Source organism: Micromys minutus, assembly GCF_963924665.1.
Source record: "Micromys minutus genome assembly, chromosome: 17".
NCBI lineage: Eukaryota > Metazoa > Chordata > Mammalia > Rodentia > Muridae > Micromys > Micromys minutus.
The window spans coordinates 32,862,186-32,876,827 of NC_137952.1; the positions used below are offsets into that span (position 1 = coordinate 32,862,186).

At 41.3% G+C, this 14,642-nt stretch overlaps 1 protein-coding gene across 4 annotated transcripts in view; it reads right to left on the bottom strand.

The window, feature by feature from the left end:
• Positions 1-11,331, bottom strand: part of SECISBP2L (SECIS binding protein 2 like) — a gene marked incomplete at its 3' end in the record, with an annotated part of 42,377 nt that extends 31,046 nt beyond the window's left edge. For all 4 annotated transcript variants that reach the window (XM_080931130.1, XM_080931131.1, XM_080931129.1 and 1 more), the window contains exons 1-3: positions 11,164-11,331; positions 2,546-2,724; positions 574-898 (exon numbers count right to left, since the gene is read on the bottom strand). In XM_080931130.1, coding sequence (XP_080787256.1) covers positions 574-898; positions 2,546-2,724; positions 11,164-11,187 — 528 coding nt within the window. In that variant the 5' untranslated portion in view covers positions 11,188-11,331. The remainder of the gene's footprint in view (positions 1-573; positions 899-2,545; positions 2,725-11,163) is intronic.
• Positions 11,332-14,642: the final 3,311 nt, after the last annotated feature.

Here is a 14,642-nt window from a genome sequence, read left to right on the forward strand (position 1 = left end):
TAAACAGGCTTTTCTTACAACTTCAATATTAAGTTTTTTACAGAATTAACAGAAAAGGAAGCACTGCATTGCATCTTTAATGTGTGAGTGTCTGTGGCCTTGAAGGGAGTGGCTTCATCCCTTACTTGTTTTTTGCTCTCCTAAACAACAAAGTGCTCTTCCCACTAATAATTCAGAGTACAGACACTATGGTGGAAGTGATCTGAGAATCCACTACGCTTTTTTTAATTCTTCTGCTGACTTGAGGTACAGTAACATTCAACCACGTGACCCATTTAATGTTGGTATTGACACTGCAATTTTAGCACTAAATCAAAATAATTTAGAAATAATTATGTGTATGTCTGAATGATCATGAAGATGACTTGAAATTACATTATCAATCAAAGAGGGCAGGCAATAAATATCACATAAAAATATTTTTTAAAATATGCCTTTAACATTTTCTATCAGTGATGAGTACTTTGTAGCAAATTAAGCATTAAAGGCCAACGGTACAAGTAGTAAATTACCCATACTGGTATTAACAGAAATCTCATATTTAAAAACTACACACAGAGTATGGCTACTCACTTTTGGCACTACTGGCCCTCTATTGCCATTCCTGCTCCGATGACTGGACAGCGGGAAGGCCTGCCCCAGCTGATTTGGACGCTCGGTGCACTCTGTGGTTATGGCATTGACAGTGTTTGCAGCCTGAAAGGTGCTGGAGTACGGCGTAGGAAAAGGATGATAGAAGCCCATAACTTGGGCACAGGGTGCTGGCATCAGCTGGTAATAGGTGTACTCTGTGGAGACAGGTGGCTGAGCAGATATAATGGGGTAGGCAAGGTAGGGTCCAGTAGGGCTTGGGCTGGGCTGCTGCCATCGGATGTCATTATTATATAAAGGAAACTGTCTGCAAATGGAACAGGAGAGAAAAAACCTATTAACATCCAAGAGTGGTGTTAAAGCAGAACAAACAACAAGACACACCAACAGTGCCTTCACAATACTTCTGTGGGAGACACAACTGACACCACAAGCTTTCTATGCTGTTACAAGAGAGCCTGCTCTTGTGATAAATAACAAAGAGCATGGCAGCATAAGGGAATCCAGCCTGAGAGCTTGCCACACTCCACTTCCATTTACTGTTTCCTCAAACTCCTCTAGAGGTGTGCCTAAAAGTGAAGCACCTCGCTCTGGTCCACATGACAGTAGCTCACAGTCTGTGCACAATGCCCACACTGTAACAGACAACCCTTACATAGAGGTCCCAACACCTGCTCTTCCCCTAATCATTTTGCCAACTCAGGTCTTGCCCTGGCTTCTCTCCTTGGCAACCTAATACCCATGCCCAGGAAGTCTTCCTGAGATACCTTCCTGATACTTCCCTGATACCTTATCTTGTGTTCAGTTCCTACCTAACTGCAGTGAGGCTGTTCTGTCCCCGCAATGCCTCAGACAACAGTTGCCATGGAAAAAGGAGGGGTCATTTTCCTCACTTTTGCAAAGACAAAGCAAAACGGAAGGAAAAGTGTGCTACCAAAATCCTAACAATACTTAGATACTCTGAAGGATGGCTTGCTCATGAATTCCTAACCACTACCTCACATTAAGGCAAGAAAACAAATTACATTTCTCATACTGTGCATGGTTATTTTGCTATAGTATTATTTAGTTTATAAAAATTCTCTACATTATTTGATAGTGCAATGTTTAAAACAAACAAAAACAAACAGAATCTCAAGAAGCAAAGGCACCTTGAATTCATGATCTTCCTGCCTCTACCTCTCCAGTGCTGACAGCACATTCAAAGATTTTTAATGAAGTCCAAGCTCAGCTGAGGATACTGTATTGGCTACTGGGGCATTTCTATTCCACAAGGTAAACTGGTAGCCTCATAAATCACACATCCAGAATCATGAGCCACAATGGGCTGTGGACACAGAGAAGTGCACCACAGACTGTGCAGAGCCGCTGAGCCATAGAGCCTCCCCCGTTTATCCCATCATGCTGAGAAATACCATTTCCTGTCTGTGGCACAACAGGCTGAAAGTGCGTCTCTGTGCCAATACAGTGAAATGCAGCACTGAGTTCCCATCAGTCTGGAAGACTCAGCAAGCAGATCACAATTCCCACAAGCCCTCCCTGGATGCTACCAGGCAAGTGCTATCTGAACTGCAGGAAGTTCGCTAGATTTCAGAAACCAGCAGATGAGCACTCAGCAACCATGGCACCGCAATGCCTGTCCCTCGTGTTTTCTTCTTGTGCCAGACACTGTCCTGGCCATTATGAGAGTAAGCACCTAATCTTAAAAAAAAAAAAAATGTTTCATGTATTATACATATCCCCTGGATCACTATACTGCAATATATTTCATTGACATGTTCAGAAAAATGCACTTTTTCTTAGAAAGAATAAAAATAATACATTTTGACAGCTTTCTGAATAGTTTTACTTCCTCTTAAAAAATACAAATAAATGATTAAAGTTTGAAAGTTACAAAAGAAAAAGACTAACATACGTTGCCAATCTCCCCACCAATAAAGAATATCGAAATTACCTATTGGACTGGTTTTCCTGAACAAATGGATAACAAGTAATCAGATAACTGGGGATTGGAGTTGGCTCGACCCCAGAAACACTTCCATTATCACTTGGGAGAGCCATGGGGAGCACAAAGGCATCCAGATTCTTCTTCTGGGGAATAAACGGCTCTACTTCCGCAGAAAGCTTCACGTTCTTCAGAGGAAAAAAAAAAGCATGGGTTACAAAGGAACAATCAATACAAACTTGTCATTTATGAAGAAGCTCTACAAACAATATCCACAGATCATGTGGAGTGATAAAGTCAGTTTAAAGTAAGCGAGTAACCAACCAAACAAGGCAAGACTTATCACAAGTCACAGCGCTACAGGGAAACCAGTTCTTACACAACAGAGCTATTAAGTAGAGTAGACGGAGGTCAAGACTCAAGGCTTGAAAATAACGAGTAGAAAGAAATCTAGCTCTGTGGACAAAGTTGCGTTTCTTGCTAATTTTGAAAGGGAGAAAAGTCATTTGGCTCAAGTTTTAAGGAATAATTTTTTTTTTGAATAGTTGAAAAAGTGTTTATTTCTGTCCATTGCAGGATATTAAGTTTTGTATCATTAAATTACAATGAAGGGAAATGTCTAAGATGAATCAAAAACATAAGAAAAAATTATGTTTCACAGTTAAAGTTGGAGAGTAACCTTTCCTGGTAGGTACCTGTGCACAGCACTGCCACCCAAAAGACTTGCGTGTCAGTCCCTTGGTTCCTGTGCATCTATCTTTTCTATAATACAGCTCCAGACAGTTAAAAAGCCATGGAAAACTCTAGGCAGGGAAAATACACACATGGAAAAATATTACAATTTGGACAGGAACACACTCTTAGGAAGAAAGAAACAGCAGGTAAGTAGAGCTCGGGGCTCCCTGCAAAGTTCCATAGTTTAATTAGAGGAATTTACAAGCCATTGAACTTGTTATCAAGTTGAATGTTGGTTTCAGTAACTTCTGCACGTTGTTATAGTTAACAACCCTGAGTTTCTGAAACATCAAGTTACTACAGGATGTAGACAGGGTGGCTCAGTAGCCCTCGGGAGGCTGGAGCAGGAGACAGCCATGAGCCTGAGATCGGCCTGGCTAAATAGTGAATTCAAAGTTTGATATCCACTCTGGGGATACCCAGACCGTCTCTCACTCACTGCAGGTATAATTCAATTGGTAGAGTACCTGTCTAGTGTGCATGAAGCCCTGGGTTCAGCTCCTAGCACCATATCAATACCACATTGGGTTTGGAATTCCAGCACTTGAGAGGTAGAAAATCAGGAGGATCACAAGTTCAAAACTCATCTGTCCTCTACTACACAGAATTAAAGACCAACCTGAGCTCTTGTCTCAAGAGCAAAAATAAAATTTAAAAATAAATCTATGGTACATTCTTAAAAAACAGAATGTTAACCATGTAAATTTATAATCTAAAAAATACCAAACACTTTTTTTTAATAAACCAAAGTTGATAAAATTTGGTTAATATTTTAACTAACCAAAACAATTACCTTAAAAAAACAATAATCCTAACCAGGACATTTTTCTACTAAATTCATTAGGATAACATTTGACACTCTCACAAAAACATAGATTTGTATGAAAGTAATGAAAAATGCATGAAAATTTAAATATAAAAATTCACTCAGAAAAGAAAAATGATTCATAAACAGTCCAGAGCACATAGGAGAAATGCTTGTTAATCCACATTAACAAGCTGATCTATGGTACACAGCACTATTACCCCAACCTGCCACACTGCACTGTGGAGTCTTCATTCACACTACTAACCAAACCTGAAGGAGCAAGAAAACACACTTGTGAACTATATACATGATGTGAAATACGACTTCCTAAAGTACAACTCACAAAGATACCTCCAAGTGCCAGGGAGATGGCAGTTCCCACCCAGCCACTCCAGACTGATAGACAACATACCAATAAAATTCTTTTTTTTTCTTTTTTAAGATTTATTTATTTTATATAAGTACACTGTAGCTGTCTTCAGACTCACCAAAAGAGGGCATCAGATCCCATTACAAATGGTTGTGACCCACCATGTGGTTGCTGGGAACTGAACTCAGGACCCCTGGAAAAGGAGCCGGTGCTCTTAACCGCTGAGCCATCTCTCCAGCCCATAAAATGATTTCTTACTTGAGAAAAAGCTGATTTCCAATGATAATGCAGATAATGAAAACTTGCTTTATACAGTTTATACAGGTGCAAGGGGAGTCTATTTTAAATGCACTAAAATGTAATTTTTAAGGATTTCTTTTAAAAATCAGAGTCCTCTAAAGAGTTGTAAGAATCTAGACTATGACTTATCAGCATTTCATAAAACAAGGAACATGAATGCAAACAGTCTACAATGAAAAAAAGAGTCAGAATAACTATAAATAGTTTTAAAGTAACACTTTCCTTGACTTCTTCTCCTGTGCCCACCCACTTCCCCTTCCCCCCAAAAACAACAACAAACTCATCAAAAACAAAACAACCTAATCAATCACTTTGGTGACATTTCAAATTCTTGTTCAGATTAAAAATTGCAACAAATATCTTCATACAGCTTCATGTGTACTTTATATAAACATGTTATGGCCCCAAGTAACGTGTTCAGACTGTATGGCTACTTAAGCTATTGTGTGCACACAGGCAGATACACAGGCACACTGCACACAGGTGCACACACTCACAGGCACACATGAATGCATATTTGAAGACTAACGCTCCTGTACTGATTTCTACTCTAAATGCAATTCTAGATGCCAACGTTCAACAATAAAATTCACAAACATTGAAACAATCCTTTGTTTTTAGCAAAGAAAACGAGAAAAAGAAGCCACTATAGTCAACAGCTGCCTAAGCAGATGATGTCATCAGAAAAAACAAACTAACAAACTTTCTCCTACAGTTCAACTTTACATGTTTTCCAAAGTTGTTCACTGTGACTTTAAAGCCTTCAGTTAGCTACCATACTTCTAACAGCCCAAAAAGCAATGCTGAGGCAAACTAATCCTTTAAAATCCAAGTGTAAAATTTGGCAACTTTTTCTTAAGTATTAGTATAGAAATCAAAGAAAAATGTCTGAAACTATTGAAAAATTATATTAGTTACTTTATATAATAATATCCTTCTGTTTGAATTTCCATGTTTTAGTCACTAGTTTTTATTGCCATTTTTGAAATGTATTATTCCCAGGCTAGCCTTGAACTCACGATCTCCTGCCTCACCCTCTCATAGGTATGCACCAGTATGTGTAGCTCACGATATACACATATTTAATGGTCTCTTTCATTTTTAAGAATACGTATGAATGTACAAGTATCTGTGGTTGTGTGCAGGTAAGGGAAGTGAGTAGGTACACACAGCTAGAGGGCAGAGTTGTGCGGAGCCAGAGTCACAGGTGACTGTGTGCCACCCTATGTGGGTGTTGGGAAGTGAACCTGGGTCCACTGCTGAGTCCTATGCTCTCTTAACCACTGAGCCATCTCTTCCAACTCCTTAATCTATATTTTGAGAAATTAAAACTTAAAGATGTGAACTGTTACCTTACCATTAAGCAAATGTAAATATAGGCTGGAGAGATGGCTCAGCGGTTAAGAGCACCGGCTGCTCTTCCAGAGGATGCAGATTCAAATCCCAGCACCCACGTGGAGGCTCACAGTCTGTGACTCCAGTTCTAGAGTATCTGTTGCCCTTTTCTGATCCCCACAGGCACCATGATGCACCTGTGCACAGATAAACATGCAGCCAAAACACAGTATAAAGTAAACTGAGAGAATAAAAAACATAAAGTGGGAACTCCAATGACAATATCATCTTTCTTATATTTACTGTTGGCTTCAAACACCTCACTCAGTGGTAAAGCAGTAGCTTTCACAAGTTATTTCAGAACTTCCTAAATTAATGAAAAACTCCGAATAATTGTGTCTTTGAAATATTTTCTCTTATTTTTAATCTTGTACATATTAAGACAAATGTCAATAATAAATGCCATTTATACCAATCTAGAAAACCAAAGATGTTATTGGAACATAAAAGTATAAAATGCCCCTTATGAGAGTTTATTAGCCAAGCACTGGGGTCGGAGAGCCTCCATGACGAGCCCCGGCTCAAACTCAGAAAGGCACTGTACCAAAGAGAACACAGGCCTAGAGCGCGGTCCAAGGCAGTGAGTGCAGCAGAGAACCCACACGGCTTCCTCAGAGAAGCCTCCAAGAGAATGCAAATCATCTCCCAGAACAGTGACACCCACCTAAAGTCAGAACTAAAGTAGAACATGATGAGACTCTCCCACAGTGAAACTCAAGAGCATGTCCCACACACCCACAGGAAGAGACCATGAAACCTCCACATCCTATGTTAAGGTGAAAATGCATCAAATATTAAGATACAGATAAAATAAGTGCCTTCTAGGGGGAATGAGGTGTGACATACCTGCTGGCTGCACTGTCTCAGAGCCCAGTGAGGAAGACGGGATGTGGAGCGACCACTCACACCCCCCCCCACATGCCTTTCCACAGGTCTATTAAAGCCTGTTAGACTGGAGGGTGTTTTCAAAAATAAAAGCAGCCTTTTACATGTAATAAGAATTTTCATAGTATCTAACTTGTTAATTTCTGCTTTTATGATTATTTTCTTGCTTGCTTTCTCCCCTGACCTCTTGCCTTGATGAACAATTTTATTTTCCTTTTAAACTATGTAACACAGAGTATTTGTGACTACACATCTGTGTCGGAGCACAACCTCAGTCACATCCCATGATTTACAGTAACAGAGAGCTCATGACTACATCTGTGTCAGAGCATGTCAGTCATACTCCATGGTTTACATGATACATAGTTATACTACAGTTGACCGCAAAACATGCTAAGACCCCATTGTTCTGGTGACAGGACTAGCAACTGTTGTATCTGGAGATGTCACACACCCCAGCCCCAGGACCTTCTTGTAGCAAAACACACAGGACGCATTTTTATCTTCATACAAGAGGAGGAGGCCACTCCCAGAGTTCAGTCACCATAGTGAGCAGAGGTGGACCTTTTGGTGGCCTCACTGGCTTTTTCCAAACTGCTTGTATTTAAGCATCAACTAACTTACAATATCCAGTAACTTCTGGGTGAGATGGGCACCTTCAAAGGCACAGATGTGGATTTCCATCAGTCTCAGCGTCCGCTGCAGTTCTGCCGATCATGCACATGAGTGAGTTGACTCCAGCAGCCAGCCCAAACTCAGGAGGTCTGCCCTTTATCCTTCACGGATCTTAGTTGAGATCTTGTTCCTAAGAACACACTGGGGGCACAGCATGTTGTCCTAATAATCTACCATTCTATTTTTTTGTCTTTGGCCTTTGATATTTAGTTAATAGTTTTCTAATGTCATTGGTTTTTATTTTGTTTTAGACGTAAGGCTTAAAAGTATCTTCTTAAATTTCCAAATGTTTCCTCTAAATGAATGCACTCTGATTCAGAGCATTATTTTAAAGAAACAGTATGTTTGCTAACTTCCTATGAAAATGTCAGTTGTTACTAGGTAATACAGGTTTTATAATAACACTTACAATAATACAGTTGTCTAATTATGCAAGACCAGACCTTCACTACAGTCCTGATGGTCCACAGGCCTTAGAGTAAGTGTGATATTACATGCGCCATGCACACCCTCCACTGTTCTGTTTACCTAACTCTCCACTAATTACAACAGCTAACAAATTTGAGAGCTGTGTAAGTATCTCTTATCCTGTGTTGTTTGTAGCACAACAAAGACAGAAGCCTGCACACATTTAGTAGAGACTCAACTTTTTTCCTCGGTGTATTTGTGATGCAGCTGGTCATTTCAGGGATGTGGGACCTACAGATGTGGAAAACTGACTATGCCTTTATTTTGGAGTGCTGCCACAAGAGTTCAAACACTTTTCTATGTTTATATTATTTCAAGCCCATTTGTGTCTGTGATACACATATGGATGGTGGTAAGGAGGCTTTCAGAAACTGGTTTCTTCCTTTCTCCATGGGTTCCAGGTCATCAGACTTGGTAGCAAGTACTTTTACCAAGCAAGCCATTTCACCAGCCCAATCTTATATTCTTATTTCTGACAAAACTGCACAAAGCCCCAGGCACTCACTGCATTTGTTTTGCTAGGAATGAAAGAAGAGGTTCTGTAGGTTCTTCTAGAAGTCTGACGTGAATGTACTAAAGTTAAGATGACTTTAGAGTTCTATGCTCATTACTTATTTAAAACCTCCAAAACACAGCTGATTTCCTAAACACAGAGACACTGAATCGCTGTAAACAAATGCACCCATAATTCACACCTCACACCCCTTGACACAAGCTTTATCATCATCAGTGCTGAGAAGGGGCGGCCATGGAGAAGGCTTCGTCAGTAAAGCACCTGCCCTGTGAGAATGAAGACTGGGATTGGATTTCCTTCCCTACTGCCCAGGCAAAAAGCTGGTTCACAGGTAGGACTGTAACCCCAGCTCTGTGAGGCAGAGAGGGGACGATCCCTGAGACTTGCTAGTCACCCAGTCTAGCCGCATCGCTGAGTCCTGGGTTCAGTGAGATACCGTGCCACAAAAAGTAAGACAAAGAGCAGCAGAGGATATCTGCCCAGCCTTGACCTCTGACCTCTATCTTGACACTATGCACTTTTACCTCCCACTCCAACCACACACACACACACACACACACACACACACACACACACACACACAAATATCATACCAGTTAATAACTATTTTTACAACAGCTAACTCTGACAGTTAAAACTTGTTTTGACTTAATAGTCTTGATAAAAGAGAGTACTCGAGAGGCTCCTGAGTTTTAAGATGGTTTTAGTCATTATTACAATTAGGATTAACCGTCTAGCACTCTATCCCCAATGAACTGCTCCCTATAAATATATATAAGGCTTATCTTTTTTATAAAAGCAGCTTATATAAACAGTGGTTTATAAAGCCGTGGCACAAATGCCTTCAGACCCAGTGTTTCCATTTCAGTCAGTCTTGTGCAGTCCTCCAAGGATTTATTACTTCGGTTCACTTGAAACGCAACAAGTCTATGGTGAGTCCAATTATAAAAAACGAACTTATGCAAACTGCTAAACTCGACAACAGTTAATGCTGTAGGCATTTTCAGAAATTCTGAATATAAGCCAACAATGGTTTAAAAGGAAAAACCAAAACACTTGGGGGGGGATGGGAATTTGGCACAAATACTTCTTGAGGGCCTTTACCTAGGTAAGGCTGATTTGTACTTCCCTATTGCAGGCCAAGCAGGGGCGAGGGGTACTGGAGGTAAAAAAAATAAAAACAAACAAAAAACAACAACAACAAAAACCCTTCAATATAAAATACTTCTGCATGGCTTTTTCCCCTAGCTCTGAGACTTCCAAGGGTTTAAGTACATGGTGGAGTTTGTGGGCTGACAGAGGAGAGTGCTCTCTCAATAGCCTGCTACACTTGCTCTTAGGATAACCACAGGCAGAGCTATGCTCAATGTTACCATCTAACTAGGTAATTACACTCCCTCCAAGATGAAAGGAGCCCTATGTGGAGTATACTTATGCTAGTGCTTCCTGAGCGCCCAGGAAGGACAAAAATGTCCCACCCTTTCATCAGAGACACACATGCAAGGAAATTTCCTTTCTCCTTTGTCAAGGCTTGAAATCTCGGATTCTTTTTTCAGAATTACTCTCAAAAACAATGTTCTAATTAAAATGTACTACAAGCTGTAACATAATACTATGGGCCACAGTCAAGTGTGTATTTACCAAGTGGTACCACATCAATTTTCTCTTGGTAATTTGTGCTCTTTAATAAAAACAAACTTCTATTCTCTTGAAGCTTTGCTTTCCTCTTTAAATCTGTGTGGAAAGGCCCTAAGGAAAGTGCTGAGGTAGGGAAGATCTTCCGTAAGAGAGCTAGGATGGAATAAACAATGTGACAAGAATCAACAACAGAAACGACTTAGTGTTCAAAATTAGAAAGCTGAGTTTTGGCTCAAAAAGTGTGCAATTCAAAATCAAAACTGTCGTTAACTATATATAAACACAGTAAGGAACTTGGGAGATGGCATCTCGTTTACTGGAGCTAATTAACTATTTGCAAAACTAACAGGCAAGTCATCGGTGTTCTCTCCTTTTAACTATGTGACTAACTGACCAAGGCCCTGGAAGAGGAAAAATGACAGCGAACAAAAATCACAATCAAATTAAGTCGTGTCCAGGGAAGCTGCAGATTACTGGTGAGGAGGAGGCATGACACTATTCTTTTAAGTTATTTTTCACATTGCCATTAGCCCTTCCTCCCAACACTTCCAGCAAGAATTTGATGCAATCAAAACACTAAACAGTACTGTGCGAATGCGAATATGGGCTCAACATGAACTCTTGCTCCATTTTAAAAGGATAATTATTAGCAAAGTAATTAGATGGGAAGACAAGGGGAAGCCACGGTAGTCTCTTCATAAAAGGAATACACTCCAGACTGCTGAAAGGGCAACGCTTGTCGCCACTGAGCGGGACGGCCCCGGTCCACCACCCCCGGCCTTCCAGCCCAGGCGGCCTGCCGGCCCCGAGGCCCGAGAGCAGCCCGGGCGCTCGCGTACCTGCTCGGCCGGCGCTCGGTCCATGGCGCCGGCGGCGGGCGCCGGCTCTAGTCGGTGTGCGCGGAGCCGCGGGCCGCTTTCTCCATGGCCCCCCGCTCGGTTCCGCCGGGCTACGTCCGCTCCGCACCGCCGGCCGGACGCCGACTCGGCTACGCCACTGGCTGGGGAGGCGGCTCCAGCTCAAGGCGTTGGAGGCGGCAGCCGCCCCGGGGAGGGATCATCTGGAACGGAAGCCGAGCGGGGCCAAAAGGGCGGAGGCGCAGTAGGAAATGGAGACGTGCAGGGGCGGGGATGGCCGAGGAGCGACCCGAGCGGGGGTGGCTGGCGGACAGCCAAGGAGAAGGGCACAGGCTGGTTGTGTGCCTCTAGCCACACTCCTCCCAAAAGTATTTACCTAGGAGGTTGGGCTGCCTCGAACTCGGGATGCCCATGTTCACTTTGCCAGGACCTCAGAGACTTTTCAGGAGCCAAAACCTACTCGGGATACTGGAAGAGCTTGTAGCTGCTCACTAGTCCTGTGATCCTGTCATGACTCCAAAAGAACGAAAACAACGAACAACCTTGCCCTCAGAAAAATGCACAAATAAATTGCACACACAGAGTAGCCATGGGAAAGAAGCCCTGTTTAAAAAACAAAAACAAAACAAAAAACAAAGCTCCACAAATAGTCGTTAATTAATGTTATTGTCCAGGTTCAATTCCTGGTTAATTTTTGCCCATTTGGAAGCCTATTTGTACCTACAATCTGCATAAGTACTCAAAAGGCGATTGTCTTCTCCTCTGCTTTCCCCTGATGGTTAAGAATCGTTCCTTTTAATCTTCAAATCATCAGCTCCTTAAACTAGAGTTAGCCCTGAAACTAGACCCTACTGGTAGATTCCCTCTGGGGAGTTAGCCTGCCTCCAACACACACAAGCTCTCCACAAGAGTTCTGGCTTGATAACGTCAGTCAGCTGAATTATGTATACTTCGGTGAAGAAAGAGTGGAGTTGGCTGCTGTTTGGGTTACTGGTCAGGGGATCTATGTCTGGAAAAGGGAAAGAGGCATCTAAGAAATTTGCTTCCTTGTTATGCTTCAGGAGATGTTAGCAAAGCCTTTTTTGGGTAGTCCAGGTCTGCAAGGAGAGAGTAGGCTCTGACTATGGAAGTTCCACTATAGCCAAGTGGAAGTTTCCTTTCTACCAGCTTACAAGAATGTGTGTGTCAACAAGACATATGAAGGCTGGTCTGCAAACAACATGATAGAGAAACATTTATGCTTGCACATGGAGAGTCTCAAGTATTTGGTTTTGTTCTACTATGTGTACAACAAAATAATGTATGTACTATGTTTCAATTGCACACGCATTTGTGTTGAAAATGTGCAAGCTGGGTAATGTTAGATTCTTCAGAGTCTGTCACACACCCTTGCTCAGGATTCAATGACTGCAGAAGGAATTTAAGGTTGTTCCACAAAACCAAGCTATTTATACAGGGGAGTTACATAAGCTAGCAGATGCTCATCCCCCCTTCTGACAGGAAGATTAAATGAACTGTGTCCCTTCTGGTGGTCTTTAGCTGCAAGACATCCGACCTGAGTTTAAAATCATAAATGGAGTACAGTATTTGAGGTTTTCTCCTTTGAGGATCTGTAAGGGGAAATTTAAATACAGAATCTCTAAATATTGTTCCATATTGTATGATTTTTGTGACTGGAATTGTTCTTGCTGAGAATATTCTAAGTCCAGTATTCAGGTAAAGTGTAAGAATTGTAGAAACAAGAAGCATCATTGCTATATTAATTTAACGTAATCCTAAAAAGAATGCCTTTGGGTATTAGAAGAAAATAATAAATTTATGGCTAAAACAAAGAAATTTAGAGAACTATTTTACTCGTGACTTATTTATAAGTGAGGTATTTCTTTTAGCAACAAATGTTAATATAGTCAAGGTTCCAAGTACACGGCTAATCACTGGAAGGTCAACAGTTAATGAGACATGCTAAGGGCAAAGGCCACATCTGTCCTGTGGGCAAGACACACATGGAAAGTAGTTCCAAAGGAGATGTATCTTAAGTTCAGTAGGAATGGGGAGTGAAACCAGAGAAGGTGGATCTGAAAGAACAAATTCTTAGCAGATCAAGCGAGTGCTGTAATGGAGACGAGATCACTGCTCCAGCTGAGTACAAAAGCTGCCTGCGCAAAAGGCAAAGGCTAGCCTGCAATTTACTTTCGAGCTCAAAACCAAGAATAAAAAGGGGACAGGTTGCTAGAGATACAGTTCAGCATTAGACTGCACACATTGCGTGCACTCAACCCTTAGCAGGGCACCAAAACACCACACACATACGCGCAGAAAGATAGACAGAGTCACAGACACATTAGAACAAGCTCTCTGAGGAATTTGGAGGTACAGGATAAAAAAAAAAAAAAAAAATCACTAGGTTCCTAGAGACAGTCCACGTGACAGAAGGAAAGCTGCAGTGTGGTAGAGTTATATTTACTCTAAGTTTAGTCTCCAGTGCTGAAGGGATATAGTTTGATAACTTTTATTTTCTCCTTGAAATTAGATGCAAGATTACTGGCTAAGGATGAAGAGAAGGATGAAGGTGAAAGTGGGGGGAGGGATGGCAGGTGGAGTTATGATAATCATGTACTCTTTAAAACTAAAAAAGCAGACCTGGCAGTGGTGACACATGCCCTTAATTCCAGCACTAGGGAGGCAGGGCAGGCACAGGCAGATTTCTGAGTTCGGGGCCAACCTAGTCTATGGAGGGAATTCCAAGATAACAACAGCTACAAAGGGAAACCCTGTCTTAAAAAAACAAAAATAAAAGAGTTCTTTTATTCTTGAATGTGTGTGTGTGTTTGCTTTATCTCTTATTTTCTTTGAAAGAGAGAGAAAACACAAAGCTGGATGGGTAGGGAAATAGGAAAAATCTGGAAAGAATTGGGAGGAAAAAACATAATCAAAATCCATCGTATGAAAAAGTCTTTTATTTAAAAATTAATGAGTCTTATATTTTAAAAAGATGCGTGCATGCCATCAGATGTAAATTTTACAGTAAAAGAGATGAAGTTGTAGCCAAATCTAGTTCTACCAAGCACAGAGCATTGTAATGTGGTCTTTATGAAGGTATAAAATACTATCATTATCTCCAATAATTACTGAAACTTCTCTTTTTCTACCAAGTATTTCCCTCACACGCTGTTGTTTCTTCTCCATCCATACCAGCACCCACCGTATTACAAGTGCTAGGTAAATATTTAAAAAGTCAAAAGTCATAAGCTTCTGGGGGACTGGCACTCTCAATTTGATCCTCTAGAGAGGCAGGTGGGCAACCTTTTAAGCATTCTCTCTCATTGTACTGGCTGGTTTTGTGTCAACTTGAGACACAGAGAAAGGAGCTTCAGCTGAGGAAATGCCTCCAAGAGATCCAGCTGTAAGGCATTTTCTCAACTAGTCATCAAGGGGGAGGGCCCAGACCATTGTGGGTGGTG